This window comes from Cyprinus carpio, chromosome A21 (genome assembly GCF_018340385.1).
Source record: "Cyprinus carpio isolate SPL01 chromosome A21, ASM1834038v1, whole genome shotgun sequence".
NCBI classification, from domain to species: Eukaryota; Metazoa; Chordata; class Actinopteri; order Cypriniformes; family Cyprinidae; genus Cyprinus; species Cyprinus carpio.
In genome coordinates, this window is record NC_056592.1 from 8,917,311 (window position 1) to 8,937,670 (window position 20,360).

A 20,360-nucleotide genomic window follows, 5' to 3' on the forward strand; every position below is an offset into this window, starting at 1 on the left:
AATCGCCGAGGTAATTTAATGGACTCTATGACCATGATGAACCACTAGAGGGACATCTCCACTATAAAAAATAAAATAAAAAAAATAAAAAAAAAACAGTCTCATCCAGGCATCTAACCAACTGCGTGCATTTATTTTAGGCCAGTTCCGTAGAAATATTTTTTCACTTCTCATATTCATGCTGTTTTTAAACAGAGGCAAAGATGAGCGTGCAAAATTAAACATTTCTGAAAGATTAAATAAATAACTAATAATGAGTATAATGTTTGAAAGTGATGGATAAATTAGTGCAATGATCTTACCACAGTTTTCTTCTGTTTGAAACTTCTCATGTGATTACATGATGACATACATGATGAAATAATTGTAATTTTGTGTAAACTATCTCTTTAACGTATTTTTTTAATCATAATTAATTATTTTTATTTTTTAAAAAGTACCCTTTAAAAGTAAATAGTTTAATATTTGGATTTTAAACTAGTTTGCTATTTTCTGCCACACGCTTGCTTGCTTATGTATGTATGTATGTATTTTTAGGGTAAATTACGTTTATTAGCGTCTATGACTGGTTGGATTCAGCGTCTGCGCTCAGCAACGCGAAAACCGCATTACAGACCGCTGCATCCCTCCACCCTTCAGAAAAACAACTCAGGGCCTAACTGCAGGATTCTCTAAAACTTTCATACAAGGGTCTTACTCTCGCCACAATTCTCTATATTTATAAAGTATGACTGCTGTTCATTTCTGAAAGCATTCACGTCATATGTCAATGTTCTGCGTCCAGGTACAGGGGTGTTTTGAGGGATTATTTCTCCTGCACAGTTGCGGAAGGTTACCGCGCAGGGAAGGGTTGTGAGGTGTTCAAGATGGCGGCGCCCTGTGGAGTGCAGTTGCTCTAACAGGTAAACAGGCTTATTAAACTATGTTTTTTGTGGTGATATTATTACATCATACACAGTGACAGTCGGAATGTTAGATTTGCTCGCTCCTCAGTATTTTTCGTGCGTTATGGAGTCTCTCAGGCGTTATTTCTGATTTGCACTAAGCTTGTCGATAATAAGGCTCTCTTGCCTGGGACTGTCAGTGTCAGTGAAATAATAGTCACCAATGATTTTCACAGTTTCAAATTGAATACCAACAAATCTCCGCGTGCATATGCAATAGTGTAAGAGGGAAGTTAAAAAGCACGGGAAAATGTTTAATTTTATTGGCGCATTTTTTTGGAGACAGTCCCGCAGATTCTGACCATTGTTCTCGCGCGCTGTTTACGCCAGTGGTCATTTCAACACAGAGCTGCTGTCAGAGCATGCAGCATAATGCACAACATCTATCTGCACATGTGTGCACTGTTATTTTGCAGCATGCAGAGGTTGAAATACAGATTGTGGGATTTCCTGACTGTTGCACGGCCTTGCGCGTGTTTTTAAACAGAAATCCTTTTGCAGGCAAATAATGCAGTACAGTCTCAAGCATTGCCTTATGTCTTGTAATTTAAGAACTTACTGTTGCAGTATATAATTAATATAACAATATTCTTTTTATATTCTTTTTTTATTTAACGTTAATTGAAACAATGCACATTTCTCTACTTCTGTATGGATGTGTATACACAACCTCTTTAAGGAATTTGTTTATGTTAAACATGGCATATAAAGCTTCTTTAACTGCACTGTTTTCTAGTTGGCAAGTACAGGCACAGTTCGTGTTGAGGTCATCCAAAACTTCATCTTATTAGTGTTTTTTTCTCCCTGAATGCAATGCATGCTCTTGGTTTTTGGGCTACGATCTTGAAGTTATTCAAAGAACTTCTTTGCATCTACTGTGCAAAGTTATTTCCATTGAGAGGTCAGCTTGCCATGACCTGCTCTAGATGGTTCTCATCTTGCACAAAGTTATGCTTAGAGCAGTGCTTTGTGTTTCATAACAGCTGTTTGTTTGGCTGAGAACTGGAATGGTCTCCAGCAAGGAGACAGTGTCCTCCTAGCAGTTGTTCATGTTGCACGTCTGACTGTCAGCTTGAGGTTTCGGTGACTTGTGCTACTGTCAAGAATAAGCTAGTCAGGATGAAGGTTTAGACCCAAATCTAAAGGAAGTTATTGCTGTGGGAATGTGGCAGACCTTTCAGCGTCAAATTTAAAGAAGAATATCTATTATATGAGGGAAGACAACGTCCTGATAATCTGCTTTTAAACATTGGGGTTAGTGTGGGAGTCTTTTGTGCCAGTTGATGGAATTGTTACTAACTGACACAGTTTTGTATTGTTACCGCATTTTGCATTTCTTGGTCATGTAGTTTTTTTTTTTTTTTACTTTTTTTTCTCCACCTTGCCAAATATTCACTCATTTTATAATCATTCATTCATCAACAATCATTTATATTTCTGTGAATTATTTTATATAATTCTTGTAAACTCCTGATTTATTTTTCAGCAAGGATGCTTTAAACGGATCAAAAGTGACAGAAATGTTATGTACCATTACAAATGTATTTACTATTTAAAATAAATGATGTCCTTTGGAACTTTTTATTAATGAAAGAATCCTGAAAAATTATATCAAGGTTTTGCACAAAAATAATAAAGCATCACAACTTTCTATTAAAATAGAAAAAACTAAAACAATATAAATATTTGAGCCACTGACCCAAAAGTACATGCAAAAACTATTTCTTATAGTTTTCTGATTTATCCCTTAACATGCTACTTTACCACTCCATTCAGAGTTAAAACTCACTACTTAAAAAACATATTTATATCTATATCTATATCTATATCTATATTTATGCATTGACCTGATGTTGTCAGGCCGGTGTGACGACTGCTGACTTTTGTCATGTCTGTGCAAGAACAGGTCGCAACATGTGAATCTTGATTGCTTCAGAATCTGTTGGGTTTGTTTTTTTACTTGCCTGGAACGGCCAGCCCACATTACCACAGCTGATGTTAATGATGTTTATAATGGCACAATTCTGTGGAAATTTTCCTGCACATCTTGCAGTGTTTTACTCACTCTCAATTGGAAAGTTTACTTAAAGGTAGAAACTGCAAAATGTTCTCGTGGATATTTCATGGAGACAGGTGTTTCTAGACAAGTGATGTAAGTCCTCAAATGTGTTTTGCAGTGGTGCCTGGAGACTGTATCGACGGGCGGCCCAGGGACCCCTCCAGGCTGGACAGGACACAGGACGCCGTGAGAGTGACGTCTAAGAGGTCCTTCCCCTCTCCCTAGACTGTTTCAGAGACACCTGCCTCCGAACCCTCCATACCACCATGTCCAGGGAACAGCTCAACGTGGGGGACCTGCTTCCTCTGCTGGAGACCTCTGACCTCCGCCAGCTGGATGAGATCAAGGGCCTTATCAATGAACACCTTAGCACAGGTCCAGCCAAATACTGATTTTTTACCCTTTTACCCGGTTCTTGTGTTTAATTTATAAACTTCTCGATATTTGCTACAGGATCCATATTATAATTCCCTGCAGTTTTATTGCATGACTGACAGTATAAAATCGACTCGTGTTTTGCAGATCGAGGGTCTGTGCTGCTGAACGGCTTGGTGGATTATTTCCTGGAGACCAACTCCGCCCAGGCAGTGCACATCCTGTCCTCAGTGAGGGAGCCACACGATAAGGTGACTGACAGCACACTGATTTCTCTGTTTTGTTTCTAACACAGTCTAAACTTGTTACCCAGAAGAGAATGTTCTCAGTCTTTTTCTGAATCTTTTCAGTGTTTCTCACTCAAACCATTTTCCCTGAGGTTTTCTGCCAAATTAAAAGTGTGATAGTATAACCTTTGAAAATTAATATTAGTATTGTAATTTACGGTTGTGCAATAAATTAAAATATTATTTTTATTATTAAATACTCATTTTTTATTTCATAGTACAGTATTATTATATAACATAATTCTTATTTAGTTAAATATTTTCACAATAAAAATGATCATTTTATAGTAATACTGAGTGAAATCATTCAGCCCTAAAAGCATGGTTTGCATTCAAAAAATTTTCAGAGTAAAAATTAAAAAATAAAAATGAATAATTCATTAAATCAGCCTTTTAAATATTTTTTGCAGGTGCGCTTACCCTACAAAATATGAACAAATTTAAGAAGCTTAATTGACATTTTTCTTTAAGGAGTCTTACTATTTAATTTCATTAATATTTGAAAACAGTAATAAATGTCTTGGGCAGAGAACACATTATCAACCATTCTGAGTCTTGTCTATAAGATGACTTATCTGTGTTGTCTGTTTCTCAGCACCTTTTTGATAAAATGAATGAATGCATGGCTAAAGCCCCCTGTCGCCTGCCCACTCTCACTCTACTGGGGCACGTTGTCCGTAAGCAGCCGTCTTGGATCCACAAGATTGCTCGCTATCCGCTGCTGCTATCTCTTCTTAAATGCCTCAAGGTAAGCTGATAATGTGAAAGATCTCTCAGATATGCATCTTGTTATTGTATCTTGTAACCTACAATATACATGTGATAATTGGTGTGTTACAGACAGACACAGATGTTGTGGTTCTGATAACTGGAGTCCTGGTGCTCATCACACTATTACCCATGATTCCCCAAGCTGGCAAGCAGCATCTCTATGATTTTTTTGATATCTTTGGCCGTCTGGCTTCTTGGAACCTGAGAAACCCTGGTAAGAGTTACTAAGCATGCAAATACTGTTTGACTCAGTTATGCAATATTTTTTATCCCTAAGGTATTTATTGAAAGCCTCTGGATGGTTTTCCTCTCCCACAGAATTCCAAAAATATTACGAGGCATCTTCTTGCAAATGATTTCATTTGTAATAACATGCCTCATAATATTTTTGGATGGTTAATTAGCTGTATGATCAATCTCTGTTGACAGGACATGTTCCGGAGGTTTATCTCATCCACCTGCACGCAAGTGTCTACTCGCTCTTCCACCGGCTGTATGGGATGTATCCCTGCAATTTTGTGTCTTACCTGCGCTCCCATTACAGCATGAAGGAGAACGTAGACACTTTTGAGGAGGTGGTCAAGGTGAGCTGTCAGTCATACAGTTGCTTGCCCAGGAGGTTTGCCAAAAACAATAGATTTAAAATATTCCATTCAATCCATAATGATTTTACATAGAATTGTATTATGGGGGGGATCCATAACCGGTAAATGTCAAGTGCCTGTGCACTAGTGGTTATGACTAATGGCTAATTAATGAAGGTGTGATTTTAGTGAAATATAACTGATAGTGTTTATGTTGTATTTATGTCTGTGTATATGTTACAGCCCATGCTTGAACATGTCAGAATACATCCCGAATTAGTGACCGGAACCAAGGACCATGAACTAGACCCCAGCCGGTGAGGCAATACTGACTCATGACACTTTTTTTAAATGCATAAACCACGAGTGTAACAGTCAACATTTATGTATCATTTGGTCTCTTTTCTCTCTACAGATGGAAGAAATTTGAAAAATCCATGATATTGTTATTGAGTGTGCCAAAGTCTCTCTGGACCCAAAGGAGGCGTCCTGCGAAGAGGGCTATGCCAGCATGCCTGAGCATTTCTGTGCTCATCTACAACAACGTCCGGCTGATTGCACTGCCAGCCCTTATGGTGACTTCCACAGTAGCTACGGTAACACTCTCATCCTGTCTGAATTACTTATTTAAACTTCGCAAAATAGCACTTTTCAAGTTTTTTTTTTTATCCTAGAGATGGTGAAGTGGCTATATAAATAGATTTATTATTTAAAAGAACTGTTTTGCTGCTAGGAACTGAGTCATGAGTTTAGTTTATCTTAAATACACAACTATATAAAAGCATATGCCATATATATAAATGTAATAGGAAATGGAGCTAGGCAAGATAAAAACTAGCATGTTAATTCAGTCACAGTCTATTTTCAGGCAAACTCTGTTTTTGTAGCAGTGGCAGGATGTTTTTTGTGGACATTATTTTTTGGTCCTTTTCCAGGAAGTTCTTCCTCAACTCATTTCTCCACCCCTCGTCAGCCTGTCGTCCCTCCCTGGCCCTGTCCTCTTTTCTCAGGGACTCAGCCCCCCTATCGCAGCCCCACTGGAACCCGTCGGCAGGTGAGAGTCCGCCATGCTCTGAAATCTACAATCCAGTTCTTGGTTTCAGTTTAGAATTTGTTTGTTTTTAACAGCCTAGTTGCAATATTGGAGCATGAGTTTGGTGTGGAACTACCTGTTTGAATCCAATAACTCCGGGTTGAGATCCGGGTTGGCACACTAGTTTGTGTAGCAGCACCAGTGCAGAAATCGGCGTCTGCTTCCCTCCTCCCTCTTGTTGTTTGTCAGCTTGTCAGCTGTTGTCTATAAATCACCCATCCTTGAACCCCTCCCTTCCCACTGCGCACCAGAGCTCCCCTCTCCTTCTCCCACCATGAAAATCATCTCCTTGTTCTCCAGGCAGGCTGAGGAGCTGAGAGGAAAGGAGGGGAGATGTGTTGAGTCATTTCGGTGGGTGTGCAAGGCTTTAAAAAGAGAAAAACATGCCATCTCTTAGCTGACGCAGAAAACGGTTGTCTTGGTAACGTGAATGACGCTGGAGCTCTTTCTCCTAGCTTGTTACCACCCACGGTCAGGACCTTTATTCTGCTGAACGCTCCACAGACTGAAAACAAACAGCGTTGCATTGTGTTCTAATGAGCACATTTGGTCCTATGTTAATGCTTTTCTCACAATTAAGATTATGTTCTCACAGTTTGTTGTGATTTGGTAAATACTTTCTATTAGGGATGCATTGATCTGGAAATTAGAGGATGATGCAGATAACGTTATTTTAAAACTGTAATTTGCTGATAGCGATTTGATTGCCAGTGTTTCACAAATAGAGCTCAGAGTGCAAATACGGGGGCACGTTGTCCGTAAGCAGCCGTCTTGGATCCACAAGATCGCTTCGCTATCCGCTGCTGCTATCTCTTCTTAAATGCCTCAAGGTAAGCTGATAATGTGAAAGATCTCTCAGATATGCATCTTGTTATTGTATCTTGTAACCTACAATATACATGTGATAATTGGTGTGTTACAGACAGACACAGATGTTGTGGTTCTGATAACTGGAGTCCTGGTGCTCATCACACTATTACCCATGATTCCCCAAGCTGGCAAGCAGCATCTCTATGATTTTTTTGATATCTTTGGCCGTCTGGCTTCTTGGAACCTGAGAAACCCTGGTAAGAGTTACTAAGCATGCAAATACTGTTTGACTCAGTTATGCAATATTTTTATCCCTAAGGTATTTATTGAAAGCCTCTGGATGGTTTTCCTCTCCCACAGAATTCCAAAAATATTACGAGGCATCTTCTTGCAAATTATTTCATTTGTAATAACATGCCTCATAATATTTTTGGATGGTTAATTAGCTGTATGATCAATCTCTGTTGACAGGACATGTTCCGGAGGTTTATCTCATCCACCTGCACGCAAGTGTCTACTCGCTCTTCCACCGGCTGTATGGGATGTATCCCTGCAATTTTGTGTCTTACCTGCGCTCCCATTACAGCATGAAGGAGAACGTAGACACTTTTGAGGAGGTGGTCAAGGTGAGCTGTCAGTCATACAGTTGCTTGCCCAGGACGTTTGCCAAAAACAATAGATTTAAAATATTCCATTCAATCCATAATGATTTTACATAGAATTGTATTATGGGGGGGACCCATAACCGGTAAATGTCAAGTGCCTGTGCACTAGTGGTTATGACTAATGGCTAATTAATGAAGGTGTGATTTTAGTGAAATATAACTGATAGTGTTTTATGTTGTATTTATGTCTGTGTATATGTTACAGCCCATGCTTGAAACATGTCAGAATACATCCCGAATTAGTGACCGGAACCAAGGACCATGAACTAGACCCCAGCCGGTGAGGCAATACTGACTCATGACACTCTTTTTTTAAATGCATAAACCACGAGTGTAACAGTCAACATTTATGTATCATTTGGTCTCTTTTCTCTCTACAGATGGAAGAAATTTGAAATCCATGATATTGTTATTGAGTGTGCCAAAGTCTCTCTGGACCCAAAGGAGGCGTCCTGCGAAGAGGGCTATGCCAGCATGCCTGAGCATTTCTGTGCTCATCTACAACAACGTCCGGCTGATTGCACTGCCAGCCCTTACGGTGACTTCCACAGTAGCTACGGTAACACTCTCATCCTGTCTGAATTACTTATTTAAACTTCGCAAAATAGCACTTTTCAAGTTTTTTTTTTTTTTATCCTAGAGATGGTGAAGTGGCTATATAAATAGATTTATTATTTAAAAGAACTGTTTTGCTGCTAGGAACTGAGTCATGAGTTTAGTTTATCTTAAATACACAACTATATAAAAGCATATGCCATATATATAAATGTAATAGGAAATGGAGCTAGGCAAGATAAAAAACTAGCATGTTAATTCAGTCACAGTCTATTTTCAGGCAAACTCTGTTTTTGTAGCAGTGGCAGGATGTTTTTTGTGGACATTATTTTTCGGTCCTTTTCCAGGAAGTTCTTCCTCAACTCATTTCTCCACCCCTCGTCAGCCTGTCGTCCCTCCCTTGGCCCTGTCCTCTTTCTCAGGGACTCAGCCCCCCTATCGCAGCCCCACTGGAACCCGTCGGCAGGTGAGAGTCCGCCATGCTCTGAAATCTACAATCCAGTTCTTGGTTTCAGTTTAGAATTTGTTTGTTTTTAACAGCCTAGTTGCAATATTGGAGCATGAGTTTGGTGTGGAACTACCTGTTTGAATCCAGTGACTCCGGGTTGAGATCCGGGTTGGCACACTAGTTTGTGTAACAGCACCAGTGCAGAAATCGGCGTCTGCTTCCCTCCTCCCTCTTGTTGTTTGTCAGCTTGTCAGCTGTTGTCTATAAATCACCCATCCTTGAACCCCTCCCTTCCCACTGCGCACCAGAGCTCCCCCTCCTTCTCCCACCATGAATCATCTCCTTGTTCTCCAGGCAGGCTGAGGAGCTGAGAGGAAAGGAGGGGAGATGTGTTGAGTCATTTCGGTGGGTGCCCAATGCATTAAAAAGAGAAAAACATGCCATCTCTTAGCTGACGCAGAAAACGGTTGTCTTGGTAACGTGAATGACGCTGGAAGCTCTTTCTCCTAGCTTGTTACCACCCACGGTCAGGACCTTTATTCTGCTGAACGCTCCACAGACTGAAAACAAACAGCGTTGCATTTGTGTTCTAATGAGCACATTTGGTCCTATGTTAATGCTTTTCTCACAATTTAAGATTATGTTCTCACAGTTTTGTTGTGATTTGGTAAATACTTTCTATTAGGGATGCATTGATCTGGAAATTAGAGGATGATGCAGATAACGGTTATTTTAAAACTGTAATTTGCTGATAGCGATTTGATTGCCAGTGTTTCACAAATAGAGCTCAGAGTGCAGCATCTCTCTAAATAGGAAAGATCTAGTGCTCTTACAGAATTAAACTTGAAGTTAGTGCTAGATGATGATATCAATCTTAAAATAAGTTGAAACATTTAAATATTGGCAATATTGGCTGATTAAAAAATATGCAATATTGGCCCATAAGCAGTATGGTGCCAACAAATTGTACTTTATTACACTTTTCACTATGCCACATGCTGGCACAAAATATACTACACTTTTAAATTGCTGACAAAAGTTTATATTTTTGTGAATTGGTTGTTTTGGATGGTTTTGGATTAGATGCCATCTGATAATCACTGGATTCTGCATGAACAGTCATGGGACTTATTTTGTGTGTCCTTGTGTTTATTTATAGAACTCCAATTGTGAATTTAATGCCACATATGGCTTTAAGGATTCCCTCTGGAGCCCCTCCTCTCAGTGTGGCATGGCCACGCCCCCTTCCTCCCGTGGGATGTCACCAAACCCAGAACTGTCCCAGAGTGCCTCTCACCTACCAAGCCGCCTCTACAGCACACCTGGTGACTATACTGACTATGCTTGTTCACAGACAATATTGACATATAGCATGATGGCACAGGTAGGCACAGCTGGGTCTCTGTCTCCTTAGGCACTAGTATGAATTTGGTCTTGTCTTCTTCACTGCAGCAGGTGGAAAAGGCACCCCGTCCTCTAGCACCCCTGCGACCTCCTCACCTCCTCCCAGCCTCTCTGATGAGTTTCCCCCTGTGTCTCTGCCTCGCAGTACAGCCAGCCCACCATGCAAGGTACTTTTGTGGAGGCTGACCATTTGTGTGGATCTGTAGTATTCCCTTAAAGGGATAGTTCACCCAAAAATTTTAATTCTGTTATAATTGACTATAAACCTCTATGATACAAAAAAAAGAGATATTTTTTTAAATTGTAAAAGAATTGTTAAAAAAAAATGTACACTTTTTTTTTTTAAAAACAAGTTTGAGACAATTTTGCTTGTGTATAATTTCACTATAAACCATTTAACTGTTATGTGCTCTTTAGGATGGTAGACCTTTAGACCACACCAAACCTGTCTTGGTCAGACAGGAGCCGGTCAGACAGGAGCCAGACAGAGATCATGAGAAAACTGGACCTGAAATGATCAATCATAGAGGTATGTTACATGTAAGAATCACTCAAAACAAGAATTATGTTTTGACATTACCAACACAACAGCCTGACAACAAATTAAAGGTTCAGTTCTCTTTAAAAAGTTAGTTTAACTATTTCTTTAGCCTTTGGTCAACTTTTTAAAGCGCCAAGTAGAAAAGTCAATAGGGAAGACCACCGCAACTATAACGAAAACAACACGGAGAAATGTCATTGAAATCACTTTCAGAACAATTTTTTTTCCAGCTGATGAACAATACAAATATTGACAGCCAATTAGAATCCATCTGACATTTTAAAGTTTGAGAATTTAAAGCAGCAAATGACATAACTACAGCACACACTTATAATGAACACAGTTGTTATAAGTGCATTAAGTTACTGATGCTATACAATATACTATTGTTTCTGCCAAGGAATAAAAAAAAAAGGTAAAAGTGACTTTTTATCTCTTAATTCAGACTTTTTTTCTCACATTTTTAGTAAAAAAGTCAGAACTGCGAGAGAAATTTGTTGAATTGAACAGTTCTGAGATTATATCTTGCAATTGTGATATTTTTGTCCATCTTGCAAGTATGTTTTTTAATGTAATTTTGACTTTTAATCTTTCATAATTTTTTCCCTTGTAGTAATGAATTTATATCTCACAATTCTGACTTATTTTTTGTAATTCTTGCAATTTTGAAAAACAAATGATCAGAATTACAAGAAAATAGTCTTATTTATTTAAAGAATATTATTATAAAGATTTGCCTTTTTTATTTTTTTCATCCCGTGGTGGAAACAAGCTACCATAATATAGTTAAAACATTTTTTGTGAATGGGCCTGTAGATGTGTCATTATTAAGAATTTGTCTTTTATCTGAACCAGATGACAGAGGTGAGAACATGCCCATGACCCTGACCGAGCTCTCTGTGTACATGAAGGAGCAAGAACAGCTGAGGATCGAGAAAGAGCGAGAGGACGGTATGAACTAGCACTCAGCGGTTGTGTGTGGCATTTGAGTTGCTTCATACCGGTTGTGTCTTTTCCTGACAGACTATCTAAACCATTAAGCTCTGGAAATATCCTTATATAATTTTCTATCTTCCATTATCTCAGCTGCCATCACAGAGGAGCTCTTGAAGTTAACCGAGGAAAAGCGGGATTTAGCTGGCCTTCGTGGCTTTGACTCTCCATTTTTCAGCACCACAGAGACCCTGACCGGAGCGCAAGAGAAACCACTGCCCTCCTCTTTACTGGGCAGTTCGATTAGAGATGCTCACAATGCAATCTCCACGCCCGACAAGGCCGAGATCACGCCTGGGGACAGAGGCAGAGTCAGCAGAGGCCCATCCCAGGAGCATCCTTGGTCCTTCCAGCCAGTGTTCATGCCAATCGAGCACCCAACGCATAGCCAACTTCATCGGAGCCCCTCCGCACCGGAGGATGAGGCCCTTAAAAATGTTTTGTGCTCCCCGAGCCCATGCAAGGCGCCACCCCTGCCGTATGAGGCTCTTTTTGACCTGGCCCTGCCTCGGGCAGCCTCTCTCTTCGTGGGGAGGAAGACCTCAGAGATTGTGCAGCGAGAAGCCTGGGAGAGGAAACAGAGAGGTGATGTGGGCAAACAAGGGGAGGAGGTGGGTGTTGAGGGGGCAGTGTCTGCCTCCCCTTTGGAGGTGCTGGATCGCCTCGTGCAACAGGGCGGTGACGCTCATGACAAAGTGTTAAAGAGGTAAGCCTTTTGCTTTCATGGTTTGCAGTCACTGTTGTTAATTTGTTTGTGGTCATGTGGCTTGGTGGTTAAAAATCTGAGCTTGCAATCAAAAGGTTGATCTCTTGTTGATCTCAAGTCTTTTGAAGCGATCATATCTCTTCACAAGACTTGGATTAAACTGCTTGGATTTATGTGGTTTCGTTTTGCAATGCCTTCATAACCTTTTTGAATCTTTGAAGTTTTGTTTACTTGGACTTTCAACTGAAGTACAGAAACATCTTAGCTTTCATTAAATAAAAATATCTTAATTTAAGTTTCAAAGATTGACCAAAGTCTTGTGGGTTTGGGATGACAAGTGTAAATGATGAATTTTAATTTTTGGGTGAACTATCACTTTAACTGCAGTTTGTAAACCCTAAGCATCCACCAAAAGTGTGACATGACAAAACCAGCCAATAAAGACATACTTGAATATGTAATATTCAATATACTTGAATATGTAAAGAATCTAGTTTACTTTACAGTTTCCAAACTAGAAGACTTGCTAAAGGGCTGCTGGTGTTGCTCTGAGGCTCTTTCTTTTAGGAAGGACTGGGTCAGACTAGTTGCATATTTGCCCACTAACTCACTATCACACTGAAACAACTGTCTGCATTGTCCCGTGTCACATCCACTGCCACGCAAATTAGTCCACAGCGCAACAGCAGAGCCTGTGTTAACAGAACACAATCAGAGCTCTTTCTGCTCTGTCCTGCCCTGCACAGGCCTTACTAGAAGACACATAATTGAGTTGGGTTACTGGGCTCACACAAATTGAGGTGTTTTGGCTCTGGTCAGAGAGGGTTCTGTGTGGAAATTCTTCATCTGCCAGAAAAGCAGTGTGTCTGAAATTATTGTCACATTGCCACTGACCTTGTTGATCCTGTGTTTTCTCCCTTCCTTTTCTTCCAACACTTCCACAATCGCTCTCAGATTGCCTCTGCCAAGCAAGTCAGCTGACTGGACACACTTTGGAGGTAAACAACATTACATGAGCACACATTCGCTACTTGTGGAAAAGTAGTTCTTTCAGAGTACAGAGAAACAAAGCTATGTTTTCAGCAAGGGGATAAACATTTAAAGAATAAAGGAATAGTGTGCCTAAAAATGAATATTTTGTCATAATTTTCCAACCTACATGACTTTCTTACTTCTGCAAAGTATGAAAGAAGATATTTTAAAGAATGTTGGTAATCCAACATTTTCACACCCCATTCAGTTACACTAAGACATTTCTTAAAATACTTTCTTTTGTGCTCCACAGAAAAAAGGAAGGCATGAGGTTGACAAAATCATGCTTTTTGATGATTTTTAATGCTTAAGACTAAAAATGCTCTTAAAATTTGTATAATGTATGAGTTATGTAGAAATCTTTTTTTTTTATTTTGTCATTCACAGGTTCTGCTCCTCTGGACGAGCTGCACACACTGCGCAGTCAGCTGCTGCTGTTACACAACCAGCTCCTGTACGAGCGCTACAAGCGAGAGCAGCACGCCGTACGCAACCGACGCCTGCTTCGGCGCATCATCAATGCCACCGCACTCGAGGAGCAGAATAACGCCATGGTAACCTCAGCTTCATCTGTGGGACAACATTCAGTTTGAGTCTTCTGTTATTAGATATAAAATGGTGAACTGTGAAATGTTTTATTTTTGGCAAGCCTGGTTTGGTGGTACCTGATATTCACCTTAACCATTAGAGGGCAGCAGAAACCAATGCAGCTGATTGTATGTGTGTGTTTGTTTCTACAGAAGGACCAGCTGAACCTGCAGAGTGTGGATATCATCTCTTTGAGAGAGAGCCTGCAGGTAGAGCAGCAGAGATACCGGCAGCTCTGGGACGACCGAGAGACTGTGGTTACACGCCTGCACAGCCAGATACGCCAGCTACAACAGGCCAGAGATGACTACTACACCAAAAACCAGGAGTTACAGGTGCTAATCAGTTTGATGATTTTTTTTTTCAAATCTCTCTAAGCCCAAACCTAATTTAATAGTAAATGAGATGGCCACGACATTGCAGTTTAGAATCAGTTTGATTATTTTATTATGCACCTGTGATCCTCCAATCAGAGTAAGCTACAAGAATGCCAGAAGCGAATAGGTGAGATGGAGGCGGAGCTTCAGAAGGCGAACAACAAGGTGTGCCACACAGGGCACCTGCTGAACCAGCTCACTGCCGAGGTAAAAATAATCACCCTCTGTCTCTTGAGCTCCGAAAACAGCCAGTCCCATATCTTTTAGTCCATTTGAGTCTATTTTCTGAAGTAAATTATCATTTGTAACTTTGGTGTGAATGTTCTCTTTAAATATTTTGAGTACACTGTGATTATAGATCATTATCTTCCCTTAATTTGTCCTTTCTTCAGTTGTCATCGAGTGAAAGTATTCAGCAGCAGTTGAGTTTTCTAAATAAGCAGCTGCTGCTGCTAGGAGAAGCCCATAAATTGTGTGTTCAGGAGCTGCATCAGGCCAGACCAGATAATAGCAAGGTACAAGTAAAAAGAGAAAGAATGTCTCTTTCATCTTTGCGATTTATGTCATATTCATCTCTGTCTTTGTCTACTTTTCTTTTGTAGGAGGTGCAGATGTTGCAGATATCCTGGGGGAAAGAGAAGGAGCATCTAAAGCAGAATCTGTTACTTCAGAGCCAAAAGCTGGATGCTACTCAGCAGAGAGTGGCAGAGCTGGAGACTCAACTTGCTAAGAAAGAGCACCTAATCGCAGAACAAAAGAAGTTTCTAGAAGATGTCAAGGCTCAGTCCAAGTAAGATCTGTTTTGGTATATTTGAAGACTGTTTATAGCATACTAACAACTTGTATTTACATTTACACTTTAGTTTACTGTATACTATGCTTTCTTGTTTAATTCCATCATTTCACAGTGTCTCATGATCTTTCTTATTTGCCTTTCACTCAGAGGGGAACTGCAGGCCTCTGAAAGCAGATATCAGGCACAGAGGCGGGTAACTCTGGCTCTGCATACTGAGCTTCTGCAGCTCTACAGCAGGCTGGAAACAGAAGAGTCCTGTCCCACCGCTTCAGTCGTACCGACAGAGGGTGCCACTGAACCCCGCAGTTCCACCGAGCCCAGGTAAGACTGATAACCATAGTGTCATTCAAATACCTACGTTTGCACTGTTGGGACTTTACATGAAAGTCAGACTTCTACATTTATTATATACTATATTTGTCTCTCTTACATAAATACACAGTATATGTATCTATATAAACATACACAAAAATTTCAGTACACTGTATATCAGTGGTTCCCAATCCTAGTCCTGGAGAACCCCCAACACTGCACGGTTTTGGTGTCTCTCTTATCTGACACACACATTTGAGGTCTTGGAGTCTTCACTAATGAGCTGATGAGTTCAATCAGGTGTGTTTGAATAGGGAGACATCTAAAATGTGCGGAGTTGGGGGTTCTCCAGGACCAGGATTGGGAACCACTGCTGTATGTGAATGATTTAGCTTATTCAAATATTTCATGCTTTTAAAATAGCTGTTTTTCATGTTATGTTAATTTTATGTTATGTAATAGCTATCTGACTAACATCTAATAATTCTCTCTTCAAATAACTTTGCCTTTTTGCCTTAATTACTTAAAAAAAAAAATAATAGGACACCATTTTCTGTTTCTGTGGCCTGTTATAAACGGGTCTGCTTGTGGGTTACAGAATTATTGTGCTTTCCCTGGCATTAATCTCTTCTCTTTTTTTTATACATAAAGTTCTTCTGATTGTGACTTTTTTTTGTGGTTCTTTCTGGTGTCACAGTGTCATAGTGGTGGATGGTGCAGTAAAAACAGCCATCAGAGAAGACGGCAAGTCACCTCAGTCTCCACGCGGCAATGGCAGCACCTTTTTGCCAGCGCAGCCCAAGGCCAGCTCTTCCTCGGACAAATCTGTAAACGGCAATCGAGACACTCCCCCACCTGTCCTAGTGGAACCTCCCCCTCACCGTCCTCATTCCCCACTGGGACCCCCAGGACCTTTGGTCCCTTCTGACACTCCAGTCACTGTAGGCTCTTACCCCAGTGCCAAGAGCTTTCTGGGTATGCGTGCAAGAGAGCTGTTCCGCAACAAAAGCGAGAGCCAGTGCGATGAGGACGAAGCCCCGCCTCCACGTCTCACTGGCTTATCACAGGGCCTGAAAACTGAGCTCTGCGTAGAGCCGACAGCGAAAAGTACATCCAGCTCCACCGCTGCGCAGAGCTTCATGCTCATCACATCTGCTAAAGAAACCCATCTGGATGCTCAGAGAGCCAAAAACCGAGAAATGTTCGGCTCAAGATGCCCGGAGAGGCCCAGGCAGCAACCGTTAAGGATCATGGACTATAACGAAAGTCATCAGGAGCACAGCTAAAGTTATGGAAAAATGGTGAAAGAGAGGGAGGTAGAGGATGGAGGGATGTGCGAATTTAGATTATTAGAACGTAAGGCAAGATTCTTTCGATTTTCAGTGTTATCTGTCCCATTTCCACAAGCCGACAACAGGATTTGGAGCTAATAAATCAGTAAAACCTCCACTAAGATGGGACAAGTGGAAGGGATGGACTAAAACAACATGTAAAGAAATGGGCACAAAATGTCTTTTAGGAACCCCACTGCATTGTTCACCAGAAGTGTCACTGCTACATCTTTTATTTGTTTTTGTTTTTTTGCTAATTTATCCGCTCCCTTTAACCAAGTAACTGTTGCAGCATGTGGAGCTTTGCATTTAGGCTGTTAGAAGCAATATAAATTGATTCATTTGTAGTAATGGTACAATGCTTACACCTTCACAGCTCACCCGCACAGAGCTGAAGTGTGTGTTTGGATGCCAGGAGACGGATGGTCGGTTGGATGGAAGGAGGAGTCAGTGTTTCTTTAAAGCCATTGGGTTTTACCTTTCAGACATGTCAAGTGCATTTTCATGTGCTCCAATCATGTTAATCTTAACTACGTCTTAACTACGTTTCTGTGTGTGTGTGTGTGTGTGTGTGTTGAAAGAGATGGCCTGTATCCCAGACTTGATTCTGGGTTAAATTGCACTGTAAGTTGTTACTGATTATGAAAAAAACCTTTGCATCCTTGGACTAGACTAAATCTGGATCTGAGAAATGAATGTTTTTATATTTTTTTAATTATTTATTTTTTGTCCTCTTCTTTTTAGCTTTGCAAGTACTACTAGTGCTTTTAAAATTTATAAAGCAACGTAAACGAACAACGGCCATAGATTCGTGATTATTATCCACGTCTAGTCAAGCCTATGAATTATATCCTTCTGTAATCTCTCTAAAACACCGTAAGTAAAATCTAGATGATGTAATGGCCATTTTGAAGTCTTATCCTAATACTAAATAAGTCAGACATCAGTCAAGTAATTGCTTTGACGATACTAACCTTCAGTCTCAAGCGCAGTCATCATATTCGCTCAAAACTCATAACTGATGATAGTATGGATGATCTATCTTTTACTCTCTCACTTCAGCGCACTGCAGATGTTCAAGGTTATTATTGCTAAGTTTGCTTTCTGGGTGCCAAATACTCAATAAGACAATGACAGTATTCTGTAGAGCTTAAATGTACTGGTTTTTGTTCTATTATTCAAGCTCATCTATTCTTATACTACCACATATCAGTTTGAGGGGGTAAGTATAAGACTCAAGGTCTGTAAGTGGAGATTTTGTCGAGCTAAAAGTATATGGACTGTAGCGATGAGAGCTGTAAGATGCCAAGTAAACAGTGTATGGCAATGTTGATAGTCAAACGTCATTTAGGAATTGCGGATGTGGTGGTCATACTCAAACTGTTCCCAAATCCTGTTGTCCCCTTGAAGTCTCTGCTGTTCTTCTGCCTTGCTATCTAGAGCATGTACAACAATCCTCTTTTAATGCCAACAACAGAAACAATGAATTAACAAGATACAAGGTACAATCAGCGTGGAAAGAAAGGAACGTTTGAATTCGAGCTCCTTTGCTGGAGATGAAAGTTCTGGGGTTTGTTGGGGGAGGGAAGGAAGGGTAGGTCGGAAAAGGTTCTTAAAGCAGTTGCTTGTGTTAACTGTGAATGACAAAAATAAAATCATCTTCAATGTTTTGCACTACAGATTGGGAGTTGTCTTGATTATTTTCCTCCTCGATTAATTTCGCTTTGATGTCTGGAATAGAAATGAAACACAATTTGAGGCCTACGAGCTACGCTAGCAAGAAAACATAATTTCCTTGAATGTTGGCTGTAATTATTTGAAGCTGATTTAAATAGGTAATACTCGTTAACAAACAACAGATAAAATATTACATCTTTCATCACTTTTCATTTTTTCTAATGTTTTAAATGACATGAAGGAGAGTGAATTATTAGTTTCTGGATGAATTTTCCTTTTAAATGCCAAATATGTTTTAGGATCATCTTTTTAACGTTCTCTCTCCCACCTGAAGACATTTGAATTATTATTATTATTGCAAAAAAAAAAAAAAAAAAAAAACCTTTACACGATCGACCACTAGAGGGCACTATTGTTCTTGATTATCAACCATCAATCAACAGGTGCAGTCGAATCGTTATTGACTCTCCTGAGGGTTATGGCTCAAAGCATATCTACAGATTAGCATGGGTTTTCATTTGAGGTCAAACGATACATTGAATTCAAGGTTTTGCTTTTTCCGTACAGTTTCAGTAGGCTATATGTCCTATTTGAGGAAGGAGGGATGGGGGAACAGTGTACACTAGCTTGCTGGTTTTAGCTGGTCTCCCCATTTGGTCAGTTGGCTTTTAAAGTGCTTTAAGTAACTACATTACAGCAGGCAAGTCTGGAAAACTAACTGATGACACCAGCAAATAGGGTTGCATAAATATTTTTTTTCTCGCCAGATTTTTATTTTAATTATCTACAAAATAATTAATTTTCATATAGGCCTAGCTCGGTGTCAAAATAATGTGAAGTCTGAACCGAATGGAGTTCAAACAGCTTATATTTTATGTAGTCATGTGTGACCTAAACAAATGGCACATATGGTGCAATTATTCCGTCTCTGCGCGTCTTGTTGAAATTCAGTGGCAGTGCGAAACACGACGAGAGCTGCTATAACTGAGAAAGCAAGATTAGTTTATCAAACGTGTGCATATGTAGGACTATTTCATGACTGAGTCAAAAAAAATCTTATGTTTAATTTAGCAGTACTCTGAGGGGTCAGGGAAACTGATGCAGAATAATTGGACGCAGAGGGAATCCATACCAATTTGTGATTTCAGAATCTACTTGAGAAATTAGATGTCAGTGCAAATATGAAATTGCTCCTCAATGTTTTCAAAGATTGTATGAAATTTTAAGCATAAATCTTAAGTATTCACAGCAAAGGGATTTCTCTCTTCTCTCTTTGCCAACTTGAAATGCAACCCAGTGAAATTGTCAGGACACAGGAGGAAGGCAAGCCGTGGAGTTAAAGCAGTGCCATGCAGTCATGATTGGGCTATAAAGAGTTTTATGTTTATTTAATTATTTCTCCATTTTCTCTTGAAAGTGCTGTAGATTCCTGGTATCAAGGGCTCATCTTTATTTTTTCATGCATTTGAAAATTATAATTAAAGGGTATCCCACTGTGAAATACTTTCAGTATTATAGTAGGCCTATATCTGGCTCTTGGGTGTAATCAGAAGCACAGTTAAGGCAAAACTAATTGCAATTAACACGATTAGTTATTATTTTTGCAGAATGGCAACGTGTTTTCCCCTTATCTTTCAACTGAAGCGTCTCAGTGAGATAAAAAAAAAAATAGCCTATATATTAATATTTTATTTTAATGCTGTAGAATGTTAATTTTCCGGCCTCCTAAAATCCTGGTTATATTTAAATGTTTGTGTTTATTCCACATGGACACTTGCTGAAGCAGAAACGCTAAACGAACATTTATGTAAGCATATTTCATAACGACACTCCTAAAAACGACTTCATTTGTCCTCATTAATAGCTTAAAAGTCCATGAATAAAGGATACTTTTTGCTTTATGTTTAGCTAAACGCAAAGTGCACAGAAATTGAATGAATATGAGCGTTTATCCCTGAGCCCACCCCTGCAATCACATTTAGACAGCTGACACATACACACACACACACACA

The 20,360-nt window shown here is 39.8% G+C and overlaps 1 protein-coding gene across 1 annotated transcript; it reads left to right on the plus strand.

Annotated features, from left to right (window-relative positions):
• The first annotated feature begins 747 nt into the window (after positions 1 to 747).
• Positions 748 to 18,348, plus strand: LOC109045945 (hamartin-like). Its single transcript, XM_019063746.2, has 22 exons — positions 748 to 902; positions 3,122 to 3,378; positions 3,526 to 3,629; positions 4,261 to 4,413; positions 4,506 to 4,650; positions 4,866 to 5,020; positions 5,264 to 5,337; positions 7,969 to 8,147; positions 8,491 to 8,609; positions 9,751 to 9,916; positions 10,044 to 10,162; positions 10,413 to 10,524; positions 11,392 to 11,487; positions 11,623 to 12,235; positions 13,190 to 13,233; positions 13,655 to 13,821; positions 14,008 to 14,190; positions 14,329 to 14,439; positions 14,625 to 14,747; positions 14,835 to 15,022; positions 15,176 to 15,349; positions 16,038 to 18,348. The coding sequence occupies exons 2-22, from the start codon at positions 3,270 to 3,272 to the stop codon at positions 16,624 to 16,626; spliced, it is 3,723 nt and encodes a 1,240-aa protein (XP_018919291.2). The 5' UTR covers positions 748 to 902; positions 3,122 to 3,269; the 3' UTR covers positions 16,627 to 18,348.
• The last annotated feature ends 2,012 nt before the right edge of the window (positions 18,349 to 20,360 follow it).

Coding starts and splice junctions, on each gene's coding strand:
- LOC109045945 (XM_019063746.2), top strand. CDS start 3,270: ATGTCCAGGGAACAGCTCAACGTGGGGGACCTGCTTCCTCTGCTGGAG. Junction 4,651..4,865: donor TTGGAACCTGAGAAACCCTG/GTAAGAGTTACT, acceptor CTCTGTTGACAG/GACATGTTCCGGAGGTTTAT. Junction 12,236..13,189: donor CATGACAAAGTGTTAAAGAG/GTAAGCCTTTTG, acceptor AATCGCTCTCAG/ATTGCCTCTGCCAAGCAAGT.